Raw genomic sequence first — 25,553 nt, forward strand, 5'->3', positions numbered from 1 at the left:
TGACAATGAAACACCACACTAGGTAAACAATGCTTTCTATATGCTTTATTTTATAAACAAGTGGCACATTAGTGGGTTCCCAACTGTGACACATTTACTATAAGTACATTTACACATTTACCTTAGACTTGGGCTACAGCACTTGTCCTTGTCGATTGTTACTTTGTCATGCACAAATTAACATCTCTGATGGAGTTAGATACTGCAAGGTCATAAGACAGGCAGGATATGTCTGTGCCCAAGTGATATTTACATTAACTGTACTGTGCCGTAAAAGTGCAATGGGCTGGTCAAGTTGGCAATTTTCATTGTACTTGGGCTACAGCACTTGTCCTCGTCGATCGTTACTTGCTTCACAGTATAACCCTTGCATTGTTTTATGTACTGCCAGTATGCTTGTGAGAAATTAACATGTTTGCTGCAGTGACATACTGCAAGGGTAACAGGCAGGACATGCCTATGCTAAAATTTTAAGCGATAGAAATGCAGGCCTGCACATTGGAAATAAAACTTAAGGCGCCATTTGGACGAACAAGAGAAGGCTAGCTAGAGCTCTTATTAAACAGTCCACTAAGCCTGTCGTTCATCCTGAAGACAGCAAAAGACAAGAGAGCAGTCAAGATGCTTCTTCGGCAGGCTGCTGTTGGCGCCGTCTCGCTACTTTTTTTTTTCTTTTTTTTGGGCGGGGGGGGGGGGGGGGTCGTCGAAGCAACATCGAAGCATCGCAGAGTGGCTACAAAAGTGAACAAGGCCTCCTTGCTGAGCCGGTTACAATGAAACACCACGCCCTGCAAACAATGCTTTCTCGACGCTTTAATAAATAAACAGGTGTCACATTATTGGGTAGCCCCACTGACAAATTTACTGTGGTGTACTTTAAAATTGCAATGGGTTGGCTTAGTTGGCAATTTTAGTGTACTTAGGCTACAGCACTTGTCCTCGTTCATCGTTACGTTGTCATGCATGTGCTTCACTCTGTAATCCTTGCACTGTTTAAGGGGAGATGTGGGTATTTGAAAAACTTTATTTTTTGAGATATGGTGCTGAAAACATGCACATACATATATGTATTGTTATGCGCTCATTTCGAATATAAGATTCTTTTTATATAAGTTCACATTCCACTCTATTTGCTATCTGCCGTGTGCTCACGAAGAGCTCTTCGGAGTGTCAGCATCGTCGTCGGTAGCTCGCATGATGCTCAGCTCGTGTTGAATAAACGAAGCGAGCGAATCTGAAATCGGCTGTTCTGACCAGTCCTGTTCCTGCAAGAGACAAGAGGGCAGAAATCAAAACTGTGCAAAAAGAGGAGTATTGCACGATACCTCCGACAACATCCAAGATACAATGTGAAGGAATGAACATACATTCATGCAGAAAAACACAATTATAGTTCAACCACGATATATCGAAATTCAATATAAAACGACTGCCTAAATCTATGTAGTTTATAACTTGTGCTAATAGAATACCAGGTTATTAGAACCTCAATATATAGTGTGTTTATACGCGATTTTTAAGTAAAATAGTAGAAGTAGCAATTAATAGTAAAACCTCGTTAATTAAACCCCCGCTATTTCAGAAAATGGAATAAATCGGACTCGTGCTCTGGCCCCGGCAGGCGTATGCATATTTAATGCAATCAGACTGTCGTTAATTCGGACGTATTTGGAAGCACATCGGTTGATCCGGACAACTGTCTGAACTCGGCGAACGCGGAGCGCCGCAAGTGTACCACGCAAGAGAGCAAGAAGGGCGCTGGCGTCCAACTGGAACTAGAGTTATTGTATACGCTACCTACGGGAGCATAGTTGCGCATAGTTCCGCCATCTTGCCCGCCGACGCATCCGTGTTAAGCAGAAAAGCCACTCCTCTTGAATGCAGAATACGGCGCGGCTCAGCTGCGGAGTGTGCTTGCTCCTTCATGCCTCGAAGGCGAGGTGGCGGGGCGGGCGGCAGTGCAGCCTAGAACACTGCACGGGCTCGGGCTTAAACGAAAGCAGTTTTTCACGGGATCGAGCGGGGCTCGGGCATGGCATGTGCTTTTTATCCGGGACCGGACCGAACTCGGGTTTTTTGACGTGGGACCGTGCCGGGCTCGGGATTTCTGGTGGTGTGCGTGTAACGTGCAATGAGTTATCCTCGCGCGTCTCGACTCTGAAAAACATGTCTTTTTCGGTCTCGGGCCGGGTTCGGGCCGGTTCGAGCCGTGCTCTGGCCGGGCTCGGGCCTAAGGTAAAGGGGTGGCGGGCAGGGCCGGGCGGCTAACGTAGATTATTTCCGGGTCCGGGCCGGGCCCTTGTCTCCCCATAAAGCTTTTGGTAGGCCTCGGGTGGGGAGCCCAACGTAAAAACGGGCCGGGCCGGGCCCGGGCTTAAACAATCGGCCGTGCAGTGCTCTAGTGCAGGCCATAGAAACTATGGTGCAGGCGCAGCCGTGAAATTGGCTTTTCCTCAAAAGGCTGCTTTTGCGCATGTGACCATATTTGGCGAATAGGGGCGCGGCGCGTTCAATCAGATGCGCAACTCCTTTCTCCAAAGGGAGCATATACAGTAACTCTAACTGGAACGAAGAGGCGGAGTCCGCATCACTATAGTCATCAACGGGAATCAACTTCAAAACTGCGAAGTCGCCATCTATGACCGCGTCGATAGCGGCTGCGGTACGGTGGCTAGATGGGTAGGTGTGCCAACCGGCGCCTCTGGAGCGTAGTTCACCGCTTCTCCGCGTCATGACGCAAAATTGGCGCTGCGGTCAGTAGAACGGTTCCGCAGCGCGCGTCGTCTGCTACAGGGGGCTGGCGGACTGGCGGTGAGCAAAAAAAAAAAAAAAAAAATAACAAAGCCCGTTGGAATAGTTGTATGTCGTCTGTTCGTGTCAGATTCAAAGGTGAAGAGCTCCGCATCTCTCGTACTGTTTGTAAGTTCCTAAGCGATGTGGAATGTTCCAGGTCGGAAAAATGACCGGCGAGATTAGCGGCGGCGTTGCTCCACCAATCAAGACCACCAAGGAGACCTACTCTTCGCTCCGAACTGCAAGTCGGGCTCTAAATTTGGGACAAAGACAGCGGAAATGTTCACCCCGAGCTGCTCAGTAGCTTGCTCAGTATCGGTACGGTGGCTAGATTGTATCGGCGACGTTAATGAGCAAGCGGTACACCGAAAAGCGGATGTCCATGAGCTCCTCGACGTTGGAAATTTTCAAGCCGCACATGAGGTGCTCAGCGCCTGCGATATCGAGCACCGCTGCGCTGCTACAGGGAAAAGAAAAGTGATTCTAGGCTGATATTCTATATAGCAGGCTATGTAGCAAGGAAGTTCCTGCAAAGAACCAAGTGCTCCGATTGCTCAGGGACATTACTAAATTCAACAGAATGAGTAGGTCAGGGCTGTTGCTCCCTTCTGAAGCACTAAAAAACTGGTAGCATCGCTCGAAGACGCCTTAAGCTTTGCTTCAGTTTAAATGAGGCACGAAGGAACAGTATCGCCGACTTTGCATCCTTTCTGCAGCTGAATCCTTCGAATTTGATCGGCTGTGAGCGGACAAGAAAGAGCTCACAAACGATGTCGTGAAGTTCTATTCAATTATACGCGTTTACTTTCTTGTCAAGGGCAATAACATGGTGGGCGAAAGCAACAGGGAGAAGAAGAATCACCTGAAGTGGAGGCGTGTGCTGTGAATATAATGTTATGATGTGGTGGACCAACGTTGCGGCCTTGCTGGCGCTAGGCTATTTATGTTGGTGCGTTTGCTGACTCAAGTTACGAGAGCGTTTCTTGTATTTTAAATATATTCACGAATTTAGCCCAAGACGTATCACTCTATTTATTACAATGAAACAGTGAACCATATGCACTTACCAACACAATTCTTCTCGCACCAATTTAGATACCGTAACTGACGCAGCAATAAAACAATAGCTGGATTTCTCGAAATTGAAACATTAGAACTCGCTAAATATCACGTAAACACGGTTCCACATACCGTATAAAACCATTGCAGTATTGTTTTATGCATGGAAAAAATGCATTTACGTCTTTAATGCAATGGGCTGGAGCGCCGCCTTTATATGAATAAATGTGACCGATTGCCATGCTAGAAAATTTACTTCAGCATTTAGTTTTTTCTGACTAGACGACAACAACAAGTTCCTCATTCTGGCTTGGCCTACACTGCTCAGAACGGTATTATAACGCGCTCGTCTACACAGCGCAGCCGCCGTTGCGCGCCGCTGAACCGTTCTACTGTCCGCAGCGCCAATTTTGCGTCATGATGCGGAGAAGTGGTGAACTACGCTCGGTCGGCACATCTACCCATCTAGCCACCGTAGCTGCGGTATCGTCCGCACTTGCTGCGGCAAGTGGTAATTTCGTTCTGACTCGGTGCAAAGTAAAAACGCGATAAGGTCCTATCTCGCTCTACGCACTCTACGCTTTGGGCATGAGTGAAAGTGTGCGAGGGTGAGATGTGCGAGCAGGAGGAAGGAGAGGGGGGAGCGGACCCGTGGTAACGCAATCAAGCGCGCGCGTGGTAGGGGAGGAGGTTGGCGTGCGTCTCCTTTTCTAGTGCAGCCGTGTTTGTGCATGGCTGTCAGCGCGTCTGAGCGCATACGCAGTCTTCGCGTTCGCCGTTTTGGAGATAATCTACCGCGTACGCAAAAAGTGGGCGTGGCATCATGTGCGCTGTCTTCCTGCGCATTTAGTACTGGAGGTTGCGTAATCTCGAGTTTCGGAAACACGTTGAAATGATACTCAGATGAAGCATTCGCTCACCAAATGTTGGCGCATTTCATGATAGTGCCGACCCTATCAGCTGCGGGGGCACAGTGGACGCGAAAGCATGGCTGGCTTCGCTTCGTACCGCCGTTGTGAAGATATCGCCCACACGGCATGAAACCGGTCTTTCGTCGCGCTCTCAAATTCAACAAATTGAATGTTATTTCTCCTTCAGATTTGCTTTTTCCGATTGCTGTTCATAGTTGGCTAAATTTTGAGGCCCCTTCCGTGTAAGAAAAATCCATCGTAGACTGCACGCATTTGTATAAAAGATCAAATGTCAATATAACGAAATTTCGATATAATGAACAAAACTGACAATATTACAGATTTCGTTATATCGAGGATTAACTGTACCAGTAGTATTCATTCCTGAAGTGTACGACAAAATACATGGGTACCATTTATATTTGTGTTTCAATGCGTAACGCGGTGTTTTGTTACAAAAAGCGGCTCAACAGTCCATGTATATATACCACAAGTTTGATGGCTCATATCATGGTGCACATCTCAAAGCCCGTGCCATCCTCCGAATTCGTTTCAAGTGGACAAACCTTGCAAGCTCACCGGATACAATGCCTAATCAATACGTGCAATAAAGTAACTAATAAAAAGTTGATTAGTGATTTGTTAATTAGTGGAAGACGCATTTCAATTTCTCATGTAAGCAATGTGTCTCGGAGTCATCCAGCTTAGTAGTACAATTAGGCCGTTTCCTAAAATTCTGTATAGTATGAAATAAAACGCCCGGTATGAACAAGTGCCAGTGCAGAGTTTCCATCTGGTAAGTCTGCAAAACACCTGGTAAGTGCGACAAAGCAATGCGACTTACTGCCTCTTCCAGGCATACCGCCATAGTGGCGAGGCTGAACTGAAATTTCCATCAACCAACGTTGGCTGCCTTGCATTGATGATGAGACTATTCTTGATTTCACGCAGAGGTGGCCACTGCAAGCACAAAAGGCACCCACATTCAGAGCTGCCCTTTTGCTAGTACTACACCACTAATGTCGACATTTTTTACGACACTGTTGAATGAGCTAGCATTTGAACGGCCCCTATACACTTTTTGTACATAGACAACACTGCCTATCTGTGTGAACATAGACAACACTGCCCACCATTGGCTAGATTTGTGATCACCAGAATATTCTCCGATTCTCCGTAATAGTATTATTGGGAATTTTGAGTTAAACGAAAAAAACACATATGTCTGACCTCAAAAAGGCTGAAAAACCATTTCAGCTAAGCACTACTGGTCTACACACGATGGTTGTGTGCAGCTGCGTCTGCTTAACGTGGGCTCTGAGATAGCAGCAGCATGCTGAGTAGCGTGGTCTACCACGGATACCACGGCTTCCAATGGCCGTCGCAATGAGACCTCTCGCTGCCGAAGTGCTTAAGTTTTCTACGGGGCTTTGCCCCTTAGGCTTCCTTGTGATGCTTCCAGCTCGAGTGGAGACGAAATGAGATTGAAAGTTGCTCATCGGTGTGACAACTATGTCTAATTCTGCTTATACTTCAAGGATATGAACATTTTATAGCGATAGCAATTATATGGACACTCCAAAGCAGATTTCTGCATCGGCGTCGTCGTCACCGTGTCCGTCGCCGTCGGAGAGCAAAAGCGCGTTCTGCGCCGTGCTGCCTGAAGGGCTGCAGAATCAGGCGTCTCTTTCCTTCTTTACAATCACCATATATAGACAGCAAACGCGACTTCTATCCCGCGAAAGGCTATGTGGGGACGGGATGGAGGGAGGGGAGGCGACGGTTAGCTGCGGCACCAAATGCGTATTTATATAAAAACGTTGCAAGGCGAAAAGGTGGGTAAGATTTCCGACGCTGCTCGACGAGCGTCCCATTCTGATCTCGTGGAAAACCTCCGAGTCGCCCCCAGAGGCACCGACATCAGTCACCAACGCCGCGCGCGTTCGGTGCGAACGCGGGCAAAACACCCATGGCGTCGACAACAGTTCTGCGCGTTGCTGGTGCTGCTGCATGTCCAAGTTTATACAGATGATAAAACCACTATCCTTGCTCCGTATAGCTCTCTACTAATTTGCTATCGCAATTGATGCTTCGTCTTTCGGGCGAAACTGCGACATTTTTTTAGGGCAGGAGGTTCGCGAGATGATGTCATTTATTAGTGAGCATGCCGTTAAAGGACCGCTTTGCTACGCGAAGAGAAAGCAGATGGGACATGCCGCGTGAGATGCTGTCAGCCATTCTGTGGTAGCGGTAGCCTGTAAATATTGTCATATACAATTCCGTCTCTCCCCTGTACTTGTGAATCCCCGTGACAATTTGGTGGAGGTGCGGGGTACCAGAAGACGCGCTGTACAACGAAGCTCCGCAGTGGTCGTCGAGTCGGGGTCATGATGATCACACACGAGACCACGACCACGCAGCCTGCGCCGGCCAGTACGACGCCTGCACCAGCCCCGACAACAACGTCAATGATCATCCTTACGCATCCTAATGACCCAGGGACGTTCTGGGGCACAGATGAGGTTGACGTCAAAGGTTGGATTGAAATTCACGAACGCGTCAGTGAGATAAAGCGTTGGGAGGGACGATGATGCTGGCGAACGTGCTGTTTTATCTCAAAGGAGCGACAAAGGGGCGGTTCAATAACCATGAGGCGGAGATTTGAAGTTGGGACACTTTCCAAGCAAAACTTAGTGCCTTGCTAGGGAAACCCATGGGTCAAAAGGCTGCCGCAACGAAAGAGCTATCCATCCGCACTCAGATATCCACTGAACCATACATATCCTACATTCAGGACGTCTTTGCTCTTTGCCGGAAAGTCGACATGGACATGACGAAGTCGGACAAGGTTAGTCAGGTGTTGAAGAGAATGGCAGACATTTGCGTTACACCTATTACTGTGCCGAAATTGCGTGACCATCGACGCAATTATTGAAGAATGCAGGCGTTTTGAGCACGCCAAAAGTAGAAGTATTGCGAGGTAATTCGCTTGGCTACCGAACACCGCTCCAATGTCATCATGCGAAGAAGGACAGACCTCTCGTCTGCAGTCGTCGCGGCTGTCGGAACTTACACGAACCCTCCTTCGGGAAATCGAAGCAATTGCTGCCACTTCCCCAACAACGGCCACGGCGATTTTCACGTTCCGGCCGGTTCCCTAGTCCAGTCCATTGTGCTGGGCGTAGTGGCATGAATTCTGCCGCTAGCGAAGTTGCGGCACGCGTGTCGGGAGTCGGTCAATATGACTTCAACCTGTGTTTGGGAGAGCACGAAGGCTATGGCCGCTTCCTCGGCTTGGAGGGGATTGTATCGGGTGAGCGAAATGCTGCTCCGATGTTTTTTGTTGACGATTACGGTGGTTGTTGTGGCGGCGCGTCTTGAGTAACACCCCGCATCCGTGTAAGCGGTTGAGGGTAAAGTCCCGTATCGCTTGTGTATGGCCCGAGCCTGGGCGTCCCTTCGCTGTGCGTGGTGCACTGGGTGCATGTTGCGAGGTAGAGGAGGTACGGTGATGTTGCTCCCGAATGACATGGGGTAAGCTAACACTCTGAGGTGGCGGATGGCTGAGAGGAGCAGATAGCCGCAGACATAAGAGGATGGACCTCCCCGCTTCCGTAACCGCCAACCTTGTTCGCTGGCTGGATAAATGTGCCTCGATCAGCTCCTCGGCCGTGTTGTGCACGCCTAGTCGTAGTAGGCGTTCTGTGGACGTACTGATTGGCAGGCCCATCACCTGCTTCTATGCCTTTCTGATCGTTGTGTTGATTTTTGTGAATTACGTCGCGTTGAGTAGTGCGTATGGAATAGCGTAAGTTATTCGAGACACGACGAAGGCTTGGACAAGCGTCATAGGGGCTTCCTCAAGCCCGTGGGCGTCACCTGTCGTCTTGTTCAAAAAAAAAAGGATGGCAGCTCGAGATTTTGCGTCGACTATCGTGCCTTAAAGAAAATAACGCGCAAAGACGTATATCCTCTGCCAGAGATCGATGACGCCCTGGACGGTCTTCAGGGTGCGAGATATTTCTCATCCATATATCCTGCGCTCATGTTACTGGCAGATTTAGGTTGATGACTTGGACCGACAAAACAAATGGCTAGTTACTATTTATTAGTTGGAAAAGTGCGTCAGGGCCCCTTTAAGAAACCTGTAACCTCTGTAAACAAACAGTAAATAGATTGAAACCAGCTGGCTGCTGTCGCCTAAGACGCAGAAGTCTACTGCATTTTTTTAAAACTACAAGTTACAGTTCGCAGGACTGGAGAGCCACAATCTACCAAAAATAGGAGTGCTAAACAAGAGAAGCATGTAATAACATTACGCAGCTTTGTGCGCAATCTTGCCGACTTACAGAAATAGGTTACTCAGTAAAACAAAACATAACCCATTTTTAGATTTACTTCATGATTCAATTTACGAAATTTGCAGGCCCAAATTGGAATCAGCTAGCGCAAGAGAGGGGTAATTGGTGATTGCAGAGAGAGGCCTTCGTCCTGCAGTGGACATAAATATAGGCTGATGATGATGATCCGGTAACATTTATTGTGCTCAATATACAGAAGAATCACGTTAGTTCGACCTCCATGGGGACTAGAATTTTATTTGAGGTAAACAAATTACAAACAAATGAGAGACCTTTAAATATGCACCAGATCAATGGTGTGGTAGAGTAAACAAACCCAAAACAGTTACTGGGCTTGCATTGAAAAAAAAAGTTGTCGCAGTTTCACCTGAAAGGTGAAGCATCAATTGCGATAGCAAATTTGTAGAGGGATATACGGAGTAATGATATTAGCTTTATCAGCTGTATAAACTTGGACATGCAGCAGCACCGGCAACGCGCCGAACTGTTGTCGACGCCGTCGGCATTTTGCCCGCGTTCGCTCAAAATGCGTGCGGCGTTGGTGACTGTTGCCGGAGCCTCTGATATAAATAGGCACTTGGTGCCGCAGCTAAACGTCGCCTCCCTTCCCTCCCCCTTCCCCCCTCCCCCACGGCCTCTCGCGCATCGGAAGAAGGCGCGTTTGCTCTACATATATGGTGATTGTAAAGGAGGAAAGAGACGCCTACTTCTGCAGCCCTTAAGGAAGCACGGCGCAGAACGCGCGTTTGTTCTCCGCCGTGCGTTCACTCCCCGTGAAAGAGCGCGTCCCTCGCGCCCTTTCACTCGCACATACAGCGTTCGGCGGCGCGCGGCCACGATTTCATCTCCATTGACGTCATACGGAACCTCACGGCGACGGCGACGGCGACGGCGACGGCGACGCCGACGGCAGAAATCTGCTTTTGAGTGTCCATATAATTGCTATCGCAATAAAATGTGGCCAGCTTGCACTAGTGGTACAAGGCTGGAGTAACCAGCGGAGCTGGTGATCGACCTAGCTAATTCCAGGTTTTACTCGGCTTGGCTAAGTTTTACTAGAAAATGCTAAGTGATGCTAGGCACGGTATTCCGAATCGGCGCCCCGCGAAGCGCAGATTATCGCTTGGCCGCGCGACGCGCTTCTACATGAGCGGCGGCTTCTTCAGATGTCCGGATCTTCTTCGATCGCCCCATGCCAAGGCTACATGTACTCGCCACCGAATCAACGAGTTCTGTCGCCGTAGCGGCGGCTCCGAGCCTTATCTCCCCGATGACGTCATGGCCAAGCTGCGTCTCCACACTTGCCGGGGCATGCCTGGTCTAAACCTGCCGAGCCGCCGTCATAGGCGCCTGCTAAAGTCACGGACACCGCGCGCGTTCGGCGTGAACGCGGGGAAACGGAAACGCGGCCGGCATCGGCAGCAGCTCTGCTGGCATGATGGCATGTGCTGACCGAAGCGTAGGCTCATGCTCATGAAGTCCACGTGCAAGAAGATTGCACCTCGATTGTCGTTTGCTGTGTGGGTGAGGGAAAACGTGCGAGGGTGAGCCGAGAAGGATGGTGCTTTGAGTATGCCGTACTCCCACCTGCGCAATGTTGTAGATTACGTGATCAAGCGGCTCCTTCCTGCTAATTTTAAGCCTGGTGAAAAAAAAGGAAGCACGCGATGGCTCTGCTAGGTCCAGTTGAGTCTTGGCTTTCAGTGCGTATATCCTCGTCATTTTTTCCGACACGTGACATTACGGTAGCTAGTGAGGCATCCAACCTTCGCCTATGGCTTGGGTTTGCCCAAAAAGCGGCGCGGGAGAGAGAATTTGTTCGAAATAACTGTTGTGTCGTTTTTGGAGTTCGAATTCGTGGCAGGTTTTCTTTATTCAAATAGATAGGGCTTGCCGGGACCACCAAAGCAGTTCGAATTATTCATCAATTAAAATTAATGTATTGATATTTATATGTATCCAGTGGGCGAGTTCGTCTAGTTGACTGTAGTAAAGGAAGTATTTTTTTACATGGTGACGCAAACAAGCCCTTTGCCAAAATTGTGTCCAGAGGTGTTGATGCCTGCTGGTGTTCCTGTGGCAGTATTTGCAATTTTAACAGTATCTCTTGTAATACTACATATTGAACACAAAGCTCTTAGTAAAGATGATATAATGTAAAAAGAAGTATGCTTGCATTCATCATGGTTAGCACTTTACAACTACTGTATCAGTGTGCAATATTGCACAACCTCCATGCACAAACTTATAATTACTACGAAGGTTGTGTAACTTTTTATGCTCACAGCAGGTCGAAGGCCTCTACCGGCGACCTCCCATTGCCCCTGTCCTGCAGAAGCCGATTAGAAGTTATAGCGGCAATTTTCTCAATTTCATCGAACGACAGAATTCTTGAGTGTCCTCCACTGCACTTCACTGCCCTTGGCACCCATTATGTAACTAGTCGACGCCGGTTATCCACTCTATGCATTACATTACCTGCTCAGGCGTCATGTGCTCGTGACGCCTGCGGCAGAAAGGATGTTCCACATCCGCCCTTAGGTTTGTGAGTGGTGGCGCTGGCTAACACTCCCAGTGTTAGTTCTAGTTGTAAAACATAAATACCCCAGAAAGTGGATGGGAAAACGGCTCCGTGGTAACTCAATGGTGAGAGCATCGCACGCGTAATGCGAAGACGTGGGTTGGTTCCCCATCTGCGGACAGTTGTTTTTTCATCCGTTTTCATTTGCAATAATTTATCATTTCTTTATTTCAATTAGTAAGTACAAGTAATTTACCCTATGTTGTTCTTCGTGTCATTGTTTGTTGGCTTCTTATTATATGATTAATAAAAATCGGGCCCCTCGGTTCCCTTTTTTCTCATTCATTAAATGTTACCATTCATATACAGTACGCCATAAACAATACTAATCGAATGATCGCGTACTTATGGCGCAGTTTTTCCAAAGCACTGCCTGCTTTAATGCTATACAGCATTACAAGACTAATACGCTCAAAACTTCAATATGCATCTGCAATATGGGATCCCCGAGTAATGTTAATCTCACTACTTCACTTGAACTAGTACAAAATAACTCTACCCATTTCGTTCTTTCTAGTTACAACCGTACAGCGAGTATAACCTCAATGAGAACTAACCTAGCATTTCTTCCACTATCTAATTACCGAAATGTCTCGAGTCTTTCGCTATTTCATAAAATTTTCCATCACATCACACTACACGAGGACTTCACACTGTGGCCTTAGTACATTTGAAAATGCATCGATCATCACAGTAAGGTAAGAATCGATTCATGTCACACGAATACTTTCAGTCTCTCATCCCCCGCACATCTCGAGAATGGAAACACCTTCCCTCAAGCATCGTAGCCATCGCTGATAAACTTTCGCGAAACATTGGCTAACTTTGTACAATCAAGGGAATCATTGTACTATCAAACCTCACTGCACTTGTTCGTTTGAGTTGCTTTACTACTTTGTAAACACTGCCCCCCTTATTGCCATATTTCCCCGAGGGTACTCCAAATTTAAAAAGAACACAAAAACTACTGTTAGCTAATATGGCTGCTAGGTGTCCAAGCTTTCCTTCATTGGCGCATGCATATGTACTCCTGAGCGCAACAGCCAGCCTTGGCCACCTGAGCTATACGGGAAGACACGGGACTGCCGCACTTGTTTCTGAAGGTGTAATGAGTTTACAGGTGGAGCCTTGTGCTAATTCCACTTTCCCGCATTTTCATTTTTCATAATCTCCTTGCTCCCTCTCAAGTTATTCATTGAGCGTACACTCTTGGAGGGGGGGGGGGCAGCAATATGCAACGGTGGATGGACAGACGGCGTCTAGAAGTGAGGGTAGAGGAAGAATAAAAGCAGTGTTCGGACGACCATGTTTGTACACGCCTGCAGCCTCCTGTTTGCGTCACATATGTACGTATATATAGAGACAGACAGACAGATACACACATCGCAAGAACAGTAACGGTTCGCTGCAGAGCAATTACGATTCATAGCTTCTGTTCTTTAGCAAAGCAAGCATGCTTCACATTACGTAGATGTAACTGGAGTTTGCTTAATTTTTGCTCTCCTAAGTCACTGCTATATCCATGTGTTATCTTGGCACTGCCACTAAATACCACCTCCAGTTCCTTGACAAAGGCCCTGAACCTAAGCAAATGATTAGCATTTGCAGCAGGAGCTCAAAGTGCAACTGCGTGTGTCACTCGCCTGGTGGAGCCGCTCGTTTCTGGAGTCTCTAAAGCCGCAAGGTGAGCTGGCTGGCAGTGGCCACGCTGTAAGAACATACACACTCCGTGGCTGGCCTGCAACAGGTCCCCTACGGCCAGGACTTTGCTGGGAGGCAGGTGTCCTTGAAGCTTGGCTGGCAGCAGCATCTTCAAGGGCCTGCCGCAATAGACAGGACTGTGTGCGTTTTTAAAAGCATACTACAGTTGAAAAGGCAATGTTCATCTAAAGACACCCAAAGGGCAGTAGTGTGTTGGTGTGCAGTCGTCACTATCACAAATTGCAGTTTGACCTTGGCCATGACGACTGTGTAAACACTATTTGAATGAACGGTGCGTTTATTTACACGATCTCACAAGGCAATGAGCCCAAAAAATAGTGTGGTTATCGATGAGCACAAAGAATTGTGTTCACCATGCTCATTTTTCGTTCAGTAAGCATTCAATCATAATACTTATCAACTAACCGAATCGTATCATTTCCATGAACAACTTTCACGAACGAGTTCCATGTCAATTTTCACCCAACCCTCACCTGCCCACATTGTATGCATAAGCAGTCGCGTCTTAAATGACACATATTGCTTTATCTCAGGAACTATTACATCACTCAAACAATCTCAGACTGGATTTACATAGCACGTGCGAAATCCATATTACTGATTGGATTACCGAGCTACCTTACATACACTAACGATAAATACATGCATTTTATGCTAGAAGATCGTTCTAAATCTGCACATGCATTCACTCAAAGGCTGAATTCTAGTAGAGAAAATGTCAAACTGCATTCTTTAACAGTGAGCGCCAACCACAGTGGTTATACCAATGCTCTACCTAAATGAATTTAATGTGTTTAGCCTCTCATGCTGCAGAAATGTCTAAAGTAGCGATGAAGTTGAGCCTGCCTACTTTTCAATGCCGTAAAGTTGTTCTTTTCCTGATGATCAATTAACTCGCACTAAACATACGCTGCCGAAATGTACTGCGGCGAAGAGAACTGGTGTAGGAAGCTTGAAGCAACGCCAATACATGTGTATTGTTCTTTTTTCTCTTCCTGCTTACCAAACTACCAGTAACAACAACATTGGCATACTTAGATTTGCAGAAGGACAACACGGGATTTACTGAATGATGTGGTTTAACATTTAACAAAGGGACTATGAGAGATGCCGTAGCCAAAGACTACAAATTATTTCTTACCAACTGCGATTCTTAATATGCAATGGAACCTCTGTAACTGAACTGCATTCACATTCCATCCTCATCACAGTGCCGGCTGCGAGGAATAGAATGTGCGACCTCACGCCCAAGTAGCTAAACGACTCTTCCAGAGAACCATTGCGATTGTGGTATGTACCATATATTTCTCTTCAGCGTCTCTATGAAGAGGGTAGTTCTAGTCAATCGATATTTTTCAATTACAAATAAAAATATCAAGAAAAGCTGTCTTACTGTGAGGGGGGACTTAAGTAAGCCAGATATAATATGAAACCAAATGACAGGTGGTGACACCACAGATGTGATAGTGTCTGCATAAGATAAGTTGAGGCTGTTTAGGAGAAGACATTCAAAAATTAGCTATGACTCAACCTGCCAACTTCCAGAACTTCCTCTGTAGAAAGGTGTGCGAAAATGATGAAACTACAGTGTAGACTGATGCTGAAGTGACGTCCAAATCTCCTCAATTTCATTCCTAATAAATGCCCGATAGAGCTCTGAAATAAATTTCTAGCAGAATACTGATATATTGGTTGCCTTTAAAATCGCTCAACCTCTTCAGTCCAGCTCAGAAGGAATTTGTATGGATGCATGCGCACCATGCGCATGCATCCATAGTACCTACTGTAAATATTAGAGGACGCTTAAGCTTCGCCTTTCAGAGTTGAACGTGACAGCATTCAAAGATCCTTGACTGCTTCTCAAGCTTCCCGGCAATTGCAGCTTATGTAACCCTATTGCTTACTGGGAAACGCTGGCGGGGAACGCTATGCACGGAGGGGTGCTTTCTGTTAGAAACGCGGCCTCGTGCGTGGGCCGATCCCGGAAGTTGTGCATAGCCGCGCCTGAAAAATTACATCATCTTCAGGTTTCTTTTATTATTTCGCACTTTTAATATTTCAGTCTGAGAAGACTTAACGTAAAAGGCATGCGTTTTCGGTGTCTTGTTTCATGTCATATGTTTGTCGGCCTTCATTCTCACACTTCGGTGGAATGACTTTGTCAAGGATGTAAGACAAGGCATGAGCAACTTTAGTGATAGAAGCATATGTCATATGTATGCATATGCGCATATAGCCTCATACATGCGGTATATGGGCATATAGTGCATGGCCACAAGAAAATAGAAAGATACCTACAAAGAAATGGGTCTGGCAAGGAGGCACAATGTCTCCAATGCTAAATTATGGGGCTTTACGTGCCAAAACCACGATCTGATTATGAGGCACGCCGTAGTGGGGGACGCCGGAAATTTGGTCCACCTGGGCTTCTTTAACGTGAACCTAAATCTAAGTACAACGGTGTTTTCGCATTTCGCCCCCATCGAAATGCGGCCGCCGTGGCCGGGATTCAATCCCGTTACCTTGTGCTCAGCAGCCCAACACCACAGTCATGAGCATCCACGGCATATCTCTCCAATGTTATTCACTGCAGGCTTAGAACAAGTATTCAAGCACTTAGACTGGGAAGGCTTAGGAATGAGGATCAACGGCGAATATCTCCACGACCTTCTGTTTGTAGATGACATTGTCTTATTCAGCAACAATGGGGATGAATTATAGCAAATGACTGAGGACGTCAACCGATAAAGTGTAAGAGTGGGGTTTTAGATTAAAATGCAGAGAACAGACATGATGTTCAATAGCCCGGCAAGGGAACGAGAATTCAGGATCCCCAGTCAGCCTCTAGAGTCTGTAAAGGAGTACGTTTGTAATTATTCATAAGGGAGCGTGAAAATGAGAAGAAAATTTATAGAATAAAATTTGGTTGGAGTGCATAAGGTAGGTATCAACAAATCTTCACTGGGAGTTTACCATTTTTGTTGAAAAGAAAAGTGTACAATCGTTGCATTCTGCTGGTGCTAAGATGTGGGGCAGAAACTTGGAGGTCAACGAAGGATCTCGAGAACACCTTAAAGGCCGCACAAAGAGCGATGGAACGAAAAATGTTAGGCTTAACGTTAAGAGACAGAAGAGAGCGGTGTGGATCACAGAACAAACGGGAATAGCCGATATTCTAGTTGACATTAAGCGGAAGAAATGGAGCTGGGCTGGCCATGTAATGCGGAGAATGTATAACCGGTGGACCATTAGAGTTACGGAATGGATACCAAGAGAAAGGAAGCGCAGTCGAGGACGGCAAAAAGCTAGGTGGGGCGATGAAGTTAGGGAATTTGCACGCGCAAGTTGGAATGAGCTAGTGCAAGACATGGGCAATTGGAGATCGCAGGGAGATGCCTTCGTCCGGCCGTGCTCAAACATAGGCTGATGATGATGATGATAGCGCATGTCATATAGCATGGCGTGGCATATACATAGACCTAAATATATACAGGAATTTCCGCTCACGTGACGCCGCCGCCGGACGCTGATAGCGGATTTTCTGCGACACGAGGCCCTTAAGGTTATCGCGTTAAAAACCAACTGTCAGGCAATATCATTTGGGAATGTAGTGACCGGACAAGCTGACTATTCGAAAACAGTCAAATTGTTCCCTTTGTGTACGCATATCTCATGGTGATGTACAGCATTCAGTTATTGAAGCACGATCTGTTCACTATGCAAATTTTGTCGCCTTCGCATGTGCTGCCCGAAAGGTATTACTTTCAAACGTCTGACATCATAGGCCTCGTACACTGTTTTCGTATTTTCATTGCACTGTTCTGAAGACTTAAAACTAAGCGCGTCACAGAAGCCAGTGACATTGTCCCAGTATGCCGTTATCCCAGATAACGGCTTGCTCCAGACCGTTAGGTGCTGCTGGACACTACCGTCCCTGAAGGAAGTTTTGATCCAAATGCCTCACCTGGTAGAATCTTTCTTGGCTTGGCTTGCAGCTCGAGGCACTCCCCCTTGGTGAGCTGCATGCCAACTCCGCCCGGAAAGTTCCGCGCACGGGCAGGGAAAAAGCCTACAGGTGTCAAGAGAAAGGGCACCAGTCAGTATCTCGGCACAATAAGCTGTGAGATTGACCCAGTTGCACTTAAGCGCCCGACCAGCAGTATTAGTATAGACACAATCCCTGACGTGTTAGGCATGCAATCACTCCAGGTTGGACTTGTCGCGTCCATAGCCAGCGATCGTTCCTTCGAGAGATTCAACGTTTAACTTCGCCTGGTAATAGCTGTAATGACACTTCGTAATAACGGAGGGGGTAAAAGTTGGGACTATTAAATTTAAGAACAAAATTTTCTCTTTTTAGCAAAGCCCGTGACTACTGACCGCCCGAAGAGTGCGTGTCAGAGGACGCGGTGCACGCTCCCATAATTTTATGGCGGTTCATGCCATAAGGAAAGTCTGGCGTATGCGCTGCATGTATGTGCAGCATGATGATGTTGCTCCTTATCCGTAAACAGAGGCAGTGAAAGTGAGGCACGTGGGCGTTTGGGTGAAAAATCTGACAAACATTGGGTGGGTCTCTGTTGTGTGTCTTTCACTCTTGACGCTTCCACATCATCGACGTAAAGAGCAAACGAAAAACAAAACTACAGCGTAGAGACAAGGGAAAAGTAAGCTTAGTTTGCTGTCGCTTAATCACTCTCTCTCACTCGCCGAAACACTGCGATGCTGCTGTGTCGCTGTGCGGAGTTCTTGACTCGCGGGTACGGTGTAAGAATAAGCAGGAGAGCTGCGACACTCTCCCACAAGGCGCGCGAAAGCGCCGCCCGCTCGCGTACGATATGTTCGGCTCGGTACAGCTCGGTCGGCGCCGTCGTAGAGGGCGCTGCGGAATGCGGTCCCAGCTTCGGCGGAAAGGCGCGTGCTGCCGCTACGGCCGCTGTTCATTCCTGCTTGTATGTGCGGGCGCGCTGTTTCGAAGGCACGATTTTTGTTCGTGCTGCGTTTCACAAGCTTGTGCTTGCGTATTGTCGCCAGGGCGCCTCAACAAAGGTGACAGCGGCCTTCTGAGGGGCGTTGAAATGGCTAGAAAGTGCTCGTCCGAACTGAAATTCTGGATACCGGACTTGTGCGGAGCGTGTGCCTTTATTCAAAGCGCCGTCCGACAGCGGTCGTCTAGAGCAGTGGCGCCCTGCTAACATGAGAGCAGACCGAACTCTAATGCCTACCGACATGTCTGCGCCAACCATCTTTCAGGGGATACGATATCGACGGCATATACGCGGAGCTCGGTAAAAGGTTTCCACCTTATTTCCGAACCGTCCAAAGAACCTCAAAGGTCAAATAATGCTCGAAAGCCGCTGCGGAAGAAAGAAACTCCTGTGTGCCACAGCAGTTTGTGCAAATTTTGCTGCATGTACAGTATATACTGGGGCTTAAATATCATGCACCAAGATTTAAATGTCACGTATCTAGACAGAACGAAGATAATGTGCGCCGTCGCTTGGAGATACTCAGATTATTTTTTTTGCATTCCGCCTAATTACATAATGATTTTATAATGATTCATCAACTTTTCAAAATCTATGACTGGATAAAAAGTGGTGAACGAGAGAATGTACAGCACATGGAAAACTCTCGATACAGCTTTCTGTGCTCAATACGTGATACATAAAAGTATTTTCCGAGCGTGTAAGAAACACGCGAATACACGCAAATTGCCGCGCGACTGGCCGCTCGAGGAACTTTGCGTGTATTCGGGGCTTCTTTCACGCTCAGAAAAACACTTCTATGTAGAGCGTAGTGAGCAATAGAAAGCTGTGTCGGGAGTTTTTCATGTTGCTCTACAATTTTCTCATTGACATTTCATCTAATTATATTATTTCAGAAGTTCGTTATTAAATTAAGACTACGTATGCAATTAGGCGGAATGTAAAAAAAATCTCAGTATCTCCAATGGACGGCAACAACATTACTATGGTTCTGTCCAGCTACGTGACATTTGCATATTTTAAATCTTTTTGTACCCTGTATATACAGCTGTTTCTGTGCAGATTTTTGCCTAATTTTCAAATTTGTTCCATACTGGCTACTGAATTTTTTACAATGCGCGTGAGGAGTTGTACACGCTTGCATGTTTTATTCAACATTTTTCATTGTGGGAGTGTATCAGAGCATAATCTTCTGGGATGGTTATTCCTGTAAAATTATCGAGCTTTATGCGCGATTTTTTTCGTAGTATCTTGCAATAAAATAAAAAAGTAAAATATCTATTGTATTATTGTGTGGTGGGCGTAAGCGTATTTGTGGACAGGCTGTAGCATGCATTCTCAAACACGCTTACATTGGCATGTCCTCATATGCATTAAAGAGAAAAAGAAAGTCACCTCTTTCTAAATCTCGCAAGAGCCACTCAGTCCTCAATGGCCGAAAGCCAAATGAACAATATACGCGGTCTATGTTCAGGGAATTGAAATAAAAAAGGCATTTGTTCAGCTTTTTTTTCTGTAATCCAAGATAAGACGCCTGCCTTCGTCCCCACTAATAAATCCTATTTGAGAGTTTTTACAGAGTGATTGCATTCTCATCATAAGTTCTAGGAAACAACCACATTCCTCTAGTACGTTGCATATCGCAAGCTTGCGCCGTTTCATTTCCTCATTTATATCGCGGCCACGCTGAATTCGCACAACGATGCTTGAACGGTTTTCTGAGTGTGAATGGAAGCAGCGATAAGCTTGCAATACATTTTCCGGTGAAGTCAATATTTTCTGATCGAGGGGTAGCACGTGGGCTAACGCCAGCAGATTTTTATGCTTGGATGAACGGCTCGACCGGACGAAAGAAATTGTGCGCGCGAGCGTAACTTGAGTGGGCTTTGAGTGCGGCCGGATGGATTCCTGTTCATGTGATTCATGCCTTGCACAAGGAACCTCATGTTAGCGAAGCATTAAGCCGGTATACTTATAATTAATCTGAAAAACGAATTTCCTTCGAGATTGAGTTTTACTCACTCCACTATGAACGAAATTTAGCGGAAGCAGAGCATATCAAGCTGCCGGCGCCGCTTAGCTGGGACTGCTGACCGCGGCGCGATCTATCGGCTTGCAACAGAGCTACTCGGTGCGCCCGCGAGCTGCCCAACATATTCTGGACGCTCGCGCGCGCGCAGTGTCAACACCTAAATGTTCTTACACCGTGCTCGCGGGCGATTGATTGAAATTTAGTCCGCAAAGAGAAGTGTTGCCGCCATGCTGGCGCTGCCCGCGCGTTATTCCGTTGCTGATGCCTTCTGCTTGTTGCGGTGGTAGTACTTGCGTGTTGCAAAGCAGTCTTCTGGAAGAAAATTAATCGCAAAAAATTCAAGCTGTTATTTGTTTCAACAATACTCTCTGCTCTATTTCGTGAAGTCTAAAACGAACGCGTTAGACACCCATACAATATACACATAATGTTCATTCAGGAACATTGTATGAAACTCCATGCTATAAACTTGCGGACAACTTTTTCTGGCTATCAAGCGAAGAATACGGAAGCCCGCTAGCCTATTTCACGGCTGCTGGAAGTATATCCAGCAGGTTCTTCACGTTCTTACGTAGGCAATAAAAAACAGGTATTTGGTTCTTTACAGCACCAAATTCGAAAAAAATAGGTAACAGCACAAGCCAGCTACTAGTATTTATTGTTTTTGTAGCTCGCCCTTTCAATTTTCGCACATGCGAGACCGTCGCTTGTTTTACGCATTCCTAAAATGTAAGATGGCGCCCACCTCGTCGACTGAGCGTTCGTTGCTTGCAGTAATGCCAATAAACTCCCCTGAGTAGGTGCTGACGAACATCACCAGCAAAAAGCCGTCGAAGCTCACAAAGCAAGTGTTTGCAGGGTCTAGGCGGATACAAAGTGAAGCCACCTGGAAATCGCAAACGTCGGCATGTGGTACATACAGTCGAGTGAGCGAGCTCACTTCGGCGCCGGCTCTAAAGACGCCAGCACCGGTTGCGTGTCAAACGTCCAACCGACGCCAAGGTCACATGGCCGCTTCGGGGTTTCGACGCAGGTTGCAGTGCACGCTCGTTGAAGCTCGGTACATATCGGATATGTTTAAACATTTATTGATTCACGCTGAGTTAGGTGTCTCGGCCTTCACTAAAGCAAAGAAGTTGGGCGAGGTCGGAGAAGCAGAAACCAGTGATGTCCTCGCCACGACTACATTGCGTATGAACACAGTCATGTGCAGAAGCACTGTCCCCCTAGCTTTTGCTTCATAGCCAAGAAACGTTGCCAGCAGTACAGACATGCTTCAGTTAGAGTGACCTAGAATATCGGGAGTATTTTTATGTCGCTCTACTTCAGTTTCACAGATCCCTATGCAAGTCCACTGTCCGGCGTGTCTGCAGCAGCTGTCAATGGAATTACCGGCGCTCCAGCCGCATCTTTCGTCACGCGCCGCGCATCAGCTGCTCCTGCTGCTATGCGTCGTTTGCTCCAACTGGCCTACACAGCTTGTCGATCGGTAATGTAGCTTAGCTACACACTCCGAGTTTGTGTTTCTCGTTGCAAATTGTAGCAATAAGCTACAATTCGCAAATTGCAATATGTATCGTAAAGTAATTAACTAAGAAGTTAATTAGTGAATCTTCAAAATTTCTTGAATATGTGTTTCGATTTCTCGTGTTACTAACATCCGCCACTTCGAATAACCCAGCTCAACGATAAGAATTATACTACCTGCCACAGGGCGGGGTCCGGCTTTCGTCAGGAAATATGGTAAGTAAAGTCGTGTGCTTAATTACGTATACATGGGACTGGGGGGCATGACATTGTTGCTGTAAGGCACATGAACCCGTGTCGAATCAGCATTGCACATGCCAAAGGGTGGTGAAAAAAGCGGCAAAGCTTGCACTAGGCCGTCGATTGAGTCCTAACCATAGCGTTAACCAAGCTCAACTCAGGCATAGCCAAGGCCGAATCTATCTGCTACCATGTTTAAACTTGATAACACCAAGTTCAACCTCGACATAGCCAAGTTCAACCTAGCTACTACCAGGAGACGCAATCGTCTCCTGGTAGTATAGAATGCACCCCGGGATGATTGCAACGACAGGTTCGTAGAGCAACAAATGCAACAAAGGCAGGATTTACAAATGAGCTTAGCCAGAGAGGTGTGTACCCAAGTTGAAAAAATATGCGACAACAATTATTCGTTAATATGACTCGTTCTAGGTTAACTGCAATAGAATGACACATCAGCAACTTGATAATTGTGTCGGGAGAAGCTTGCGCAAGTGTGTAGGGTGGGCGAACAGCTATTCTGACGACGTGGCATAAGTGATGCGATGATAGACGGGCTGTTGCTTCTGGGGAAAATGGGAAAATAGATCTCTGTGAAGTGGTAGAAGAGTTTGTTTAAAATATATATATATATATATATTATATATATATATATATATTAGCTTGCTGGTTTTGTCGTTGACCTTGAATAACGCTAGGGTAAGGCACGAAAGGCTCCATTTGTGGCCCGTTCCGTGCACAGCGTCGTCAATGATTGTGTGAAACTGCGCAAACGGAATTCGAGGCTGCTTAGGTTTTTCTTTTACTTTTAGAGGGCAGCTTCTATAAGGCGTTCCTGCGACGAGCGTCGGCGTAGCCGAGTAGACGAGCGCCACAGCGAAGGACGAAAGAGCAACGCGGATCGCAGCGGGGAATGAAAGGCGGTGATAGGGAGCCACCCTAGCGGTGATAGCGAAGAGCGCGCGAGGAGGAAGGTGTGGCGAAAGCGTGAGAAGAAAAGCGTTGTGCCGCGCAGGACGTGTCCAGCGACGGTCGCTACGAGATTTGGCCATTGTATTGCGCGTCGTCTGTTCACTTCTTTGCCTCTTCGGCCACTGCTTTTATTCGGCTAACAAATGTTAAACGTCATCCCTCCATGCACGACGAGCCTGCATGTATAGGAAGTTTCTCGAATGTTATCGATTTTCTATCCATTGGCTGTTGTTCCCAAAGCTTTTTCGTAGTCTGATTATATCGACTAACTTGGAAGATCCATCTGGCCGTATGGCGCGCTGGAGTCTTAGGCTTCAGGAGTTCGACATGGCCATAATTTGGAATCACCGATGTGGATTCGAGTGGCGCATGTTCCCGTTGGTTTCATTAACTGGGCACCGGCACTTCTCATGTGTGGCCCGGCCCACGGCGTCTTCACTTTCCGAATGCGGTCGGCCAGCTCCTGCGGCATGATTGAGAAGTCTGCGCCAGTATCAACAAGTGCTGTGACGTGATGTCCATCTATGAGAATGCGAAGATCGGCACGGGCAACGTCGTCGGTGTTAGTATTCCTCGTCCTCGTATCGTCTTCTTGGGTAGCGTGGGGGGTAGTTTTGGCGTCACGACAATATGCGTGACGCAAATTTTGTAGAACTTTCTCGAAGCCACGCGGGCGCCAGCGATTACCTTTGAACATGTTCGACGAGTCACGCATAAAAGCCGACGCGCTTGACCCGCAGATCAGATTTCCGACGATCGCCGACTCTGCTCGCCGCTACCGTTGTGTTTGAGTGTTACTTCTTTTTCTGGGCGCTAGTTCGCCCAAAATAAAGCGGGTGCTGCCTGCTCACGTCAGTGTTTCAGCGAGCAGTAACAACGTACGTATTTTCTCGAGAGGTACGGTACGTGGTTTACACTAAACACGAATACGTATGTCACCTTACATGCATACGTAGTAAACAATACGTTACGTACGCTGCAAAGGCCTTCTGTACCGGCTTCTTGAATTTTAACTCAAAGTTTCGAAACTGTATCGATCTGCATTGTTTCTGTCACGTGACAACACAATCATAATACAAAATAGTGTCAGCCAGTTCTTTCTTACCAACGAACGAAGCAATCGGTATATTACCCGTCCTTTGTTCATTGTTAAGGAATCATTGTTCATTGTGACGCAATCACTATATTACCTAGAGGGAAATCTTGCGCACCTGAGCTGTGGTATGCTTGGGAATGCCACTACATTGTGACTTTGGATTGACATCGTGGTTGGAGAGCAAGGACACTTTGAAGACGCGCCTGGCTAGCACCGTTCCCTATGTCTCAATGATTTATTCCTGCTGAAACAGCACGTAAAAAGCTGTTTTAGCTTTATTATGCTTTAACTTTATTTAGCCAGCCCAAGCCACGCAGACACATATCACGCCATTCCCATGACGGTACAGCGCCCTTTAAGAAACTCGCATAGACGGTGGCGCCAGATTACCCTCTAGGTGTTATAAGTGAGAAACTGTTTGCAATTCCAAACCCGACGAATGAGCTGCCCTTTAAGTGCCTGTATACCTGCCGCGTATTCAATTTGCCGGCACTTACGTGATTGTTGTAGGGAGCTCCCATGGTAGGCGAGTACTTGTTCTGGAGCGTGCCTGATCCGGGGGCCACGTAGTCCTGGCCCTTGTACTGGTCGCCGAACGCGTGGCGCGCGATGATGATGGGCCTGCGCCACTGCTTCACGAGCGGAGGGATGTTGCGGCAGGCGATGGGCTTCCGGAACACGTCACCACCGAGGGCGTTGCCAATGACGCCGTTGGGTGACATCCACGTGCGCTTGAAGTGGTACTTCTCGAGAACGTCTTTCTCGGCCGTGAGGGTGGCGCACTTGACGCCGCGCACGTTGTGTACCTTGAGCGCCTGGGCGGCATCCAGGGTGACCGTGTCATTGGTCTGGTTGCGATGTTCGATTGACAGATCGAAAGACCTCAGGTCGGCGTCCACGTACGGCTCGATAAGCCTCTCCCGGATCAGGTCCGAGACGACGCGCGCCATGTCGTCACCCCGCATCTCGACCACGGGCCCGCACTAGTGTTTCTCCGTGGGGACTGGGGCCAGCAGGTGCGAACAGCGAGGCTCGTCGATGGTCACTGGGCAAGCGAGCGGTCGCCTGGAAAACGAACGCGTTCGTCTCGCGCAGTCGTGCTCACGACCACGAGCTGACCGTGCTCACGCGGCAAAAAGGAAAGAAGTTTTTGCGTTTAATATTACATTTAATATGGCAGCATGCAATCAGGTTAACCACTTGATAAATGCATCGGTCCATTGCAAGTGTGTTACGTGAATCACTGAAAATTAAAGAAAATTATTCATTAC

The 25,553-nt window shown here is 47.3% G+C and overlaps 1 protein-coding gene across 1 annotated transcript; it reads right to left on the reverse strand.

Annotated features, from left to right (window-relative positions):
* Window positions 1-1,148: 1,148 nt before the first annotated feature.
* Window positions 1,149-25,263, reverse strand: LOC119434551 (isocitrate dehydrogenase [NADP] cytoplasmic). The gene is made up of 3 exons (XM_049659526.1): window positions 24,780-25,263; window positions 17,392-17,496; window positions 1,149-1,265 (listed from the first exon to the last, which is right to left on the reverse strand). The coding sequence occupies exons 1-3, from the start codon at window positions 25,245-25,247 to the stop codon at window positions 1,149-1,151; spliced, it is 690 nt and encodes a 229-aa protein (XP_049515483.1). The 5' UTR covers window positions 25,248-25,263.
* Window positions 25,264-25,553: the final 290 nt, after the last annotated feature.

The sequence above is a fragment of the Dermacentor silvarum genome, unplaced genomic scaffold, assembly GCF_013339745.2.
Source record: "Dermacentor silvarum isolate Dsil-2018 unplaced genomic scaffold, BIME_Dsil_1.4 Seq12611, whole genome shotgun sequence".
Classification (NCBI taxonomy): domain Eukaryota; kingdom Metazoa; phylum Arthropoda; class Arachnida; order Ixodida; family Ixodidae; genus Dermacentor; species Dermacentor silvarum.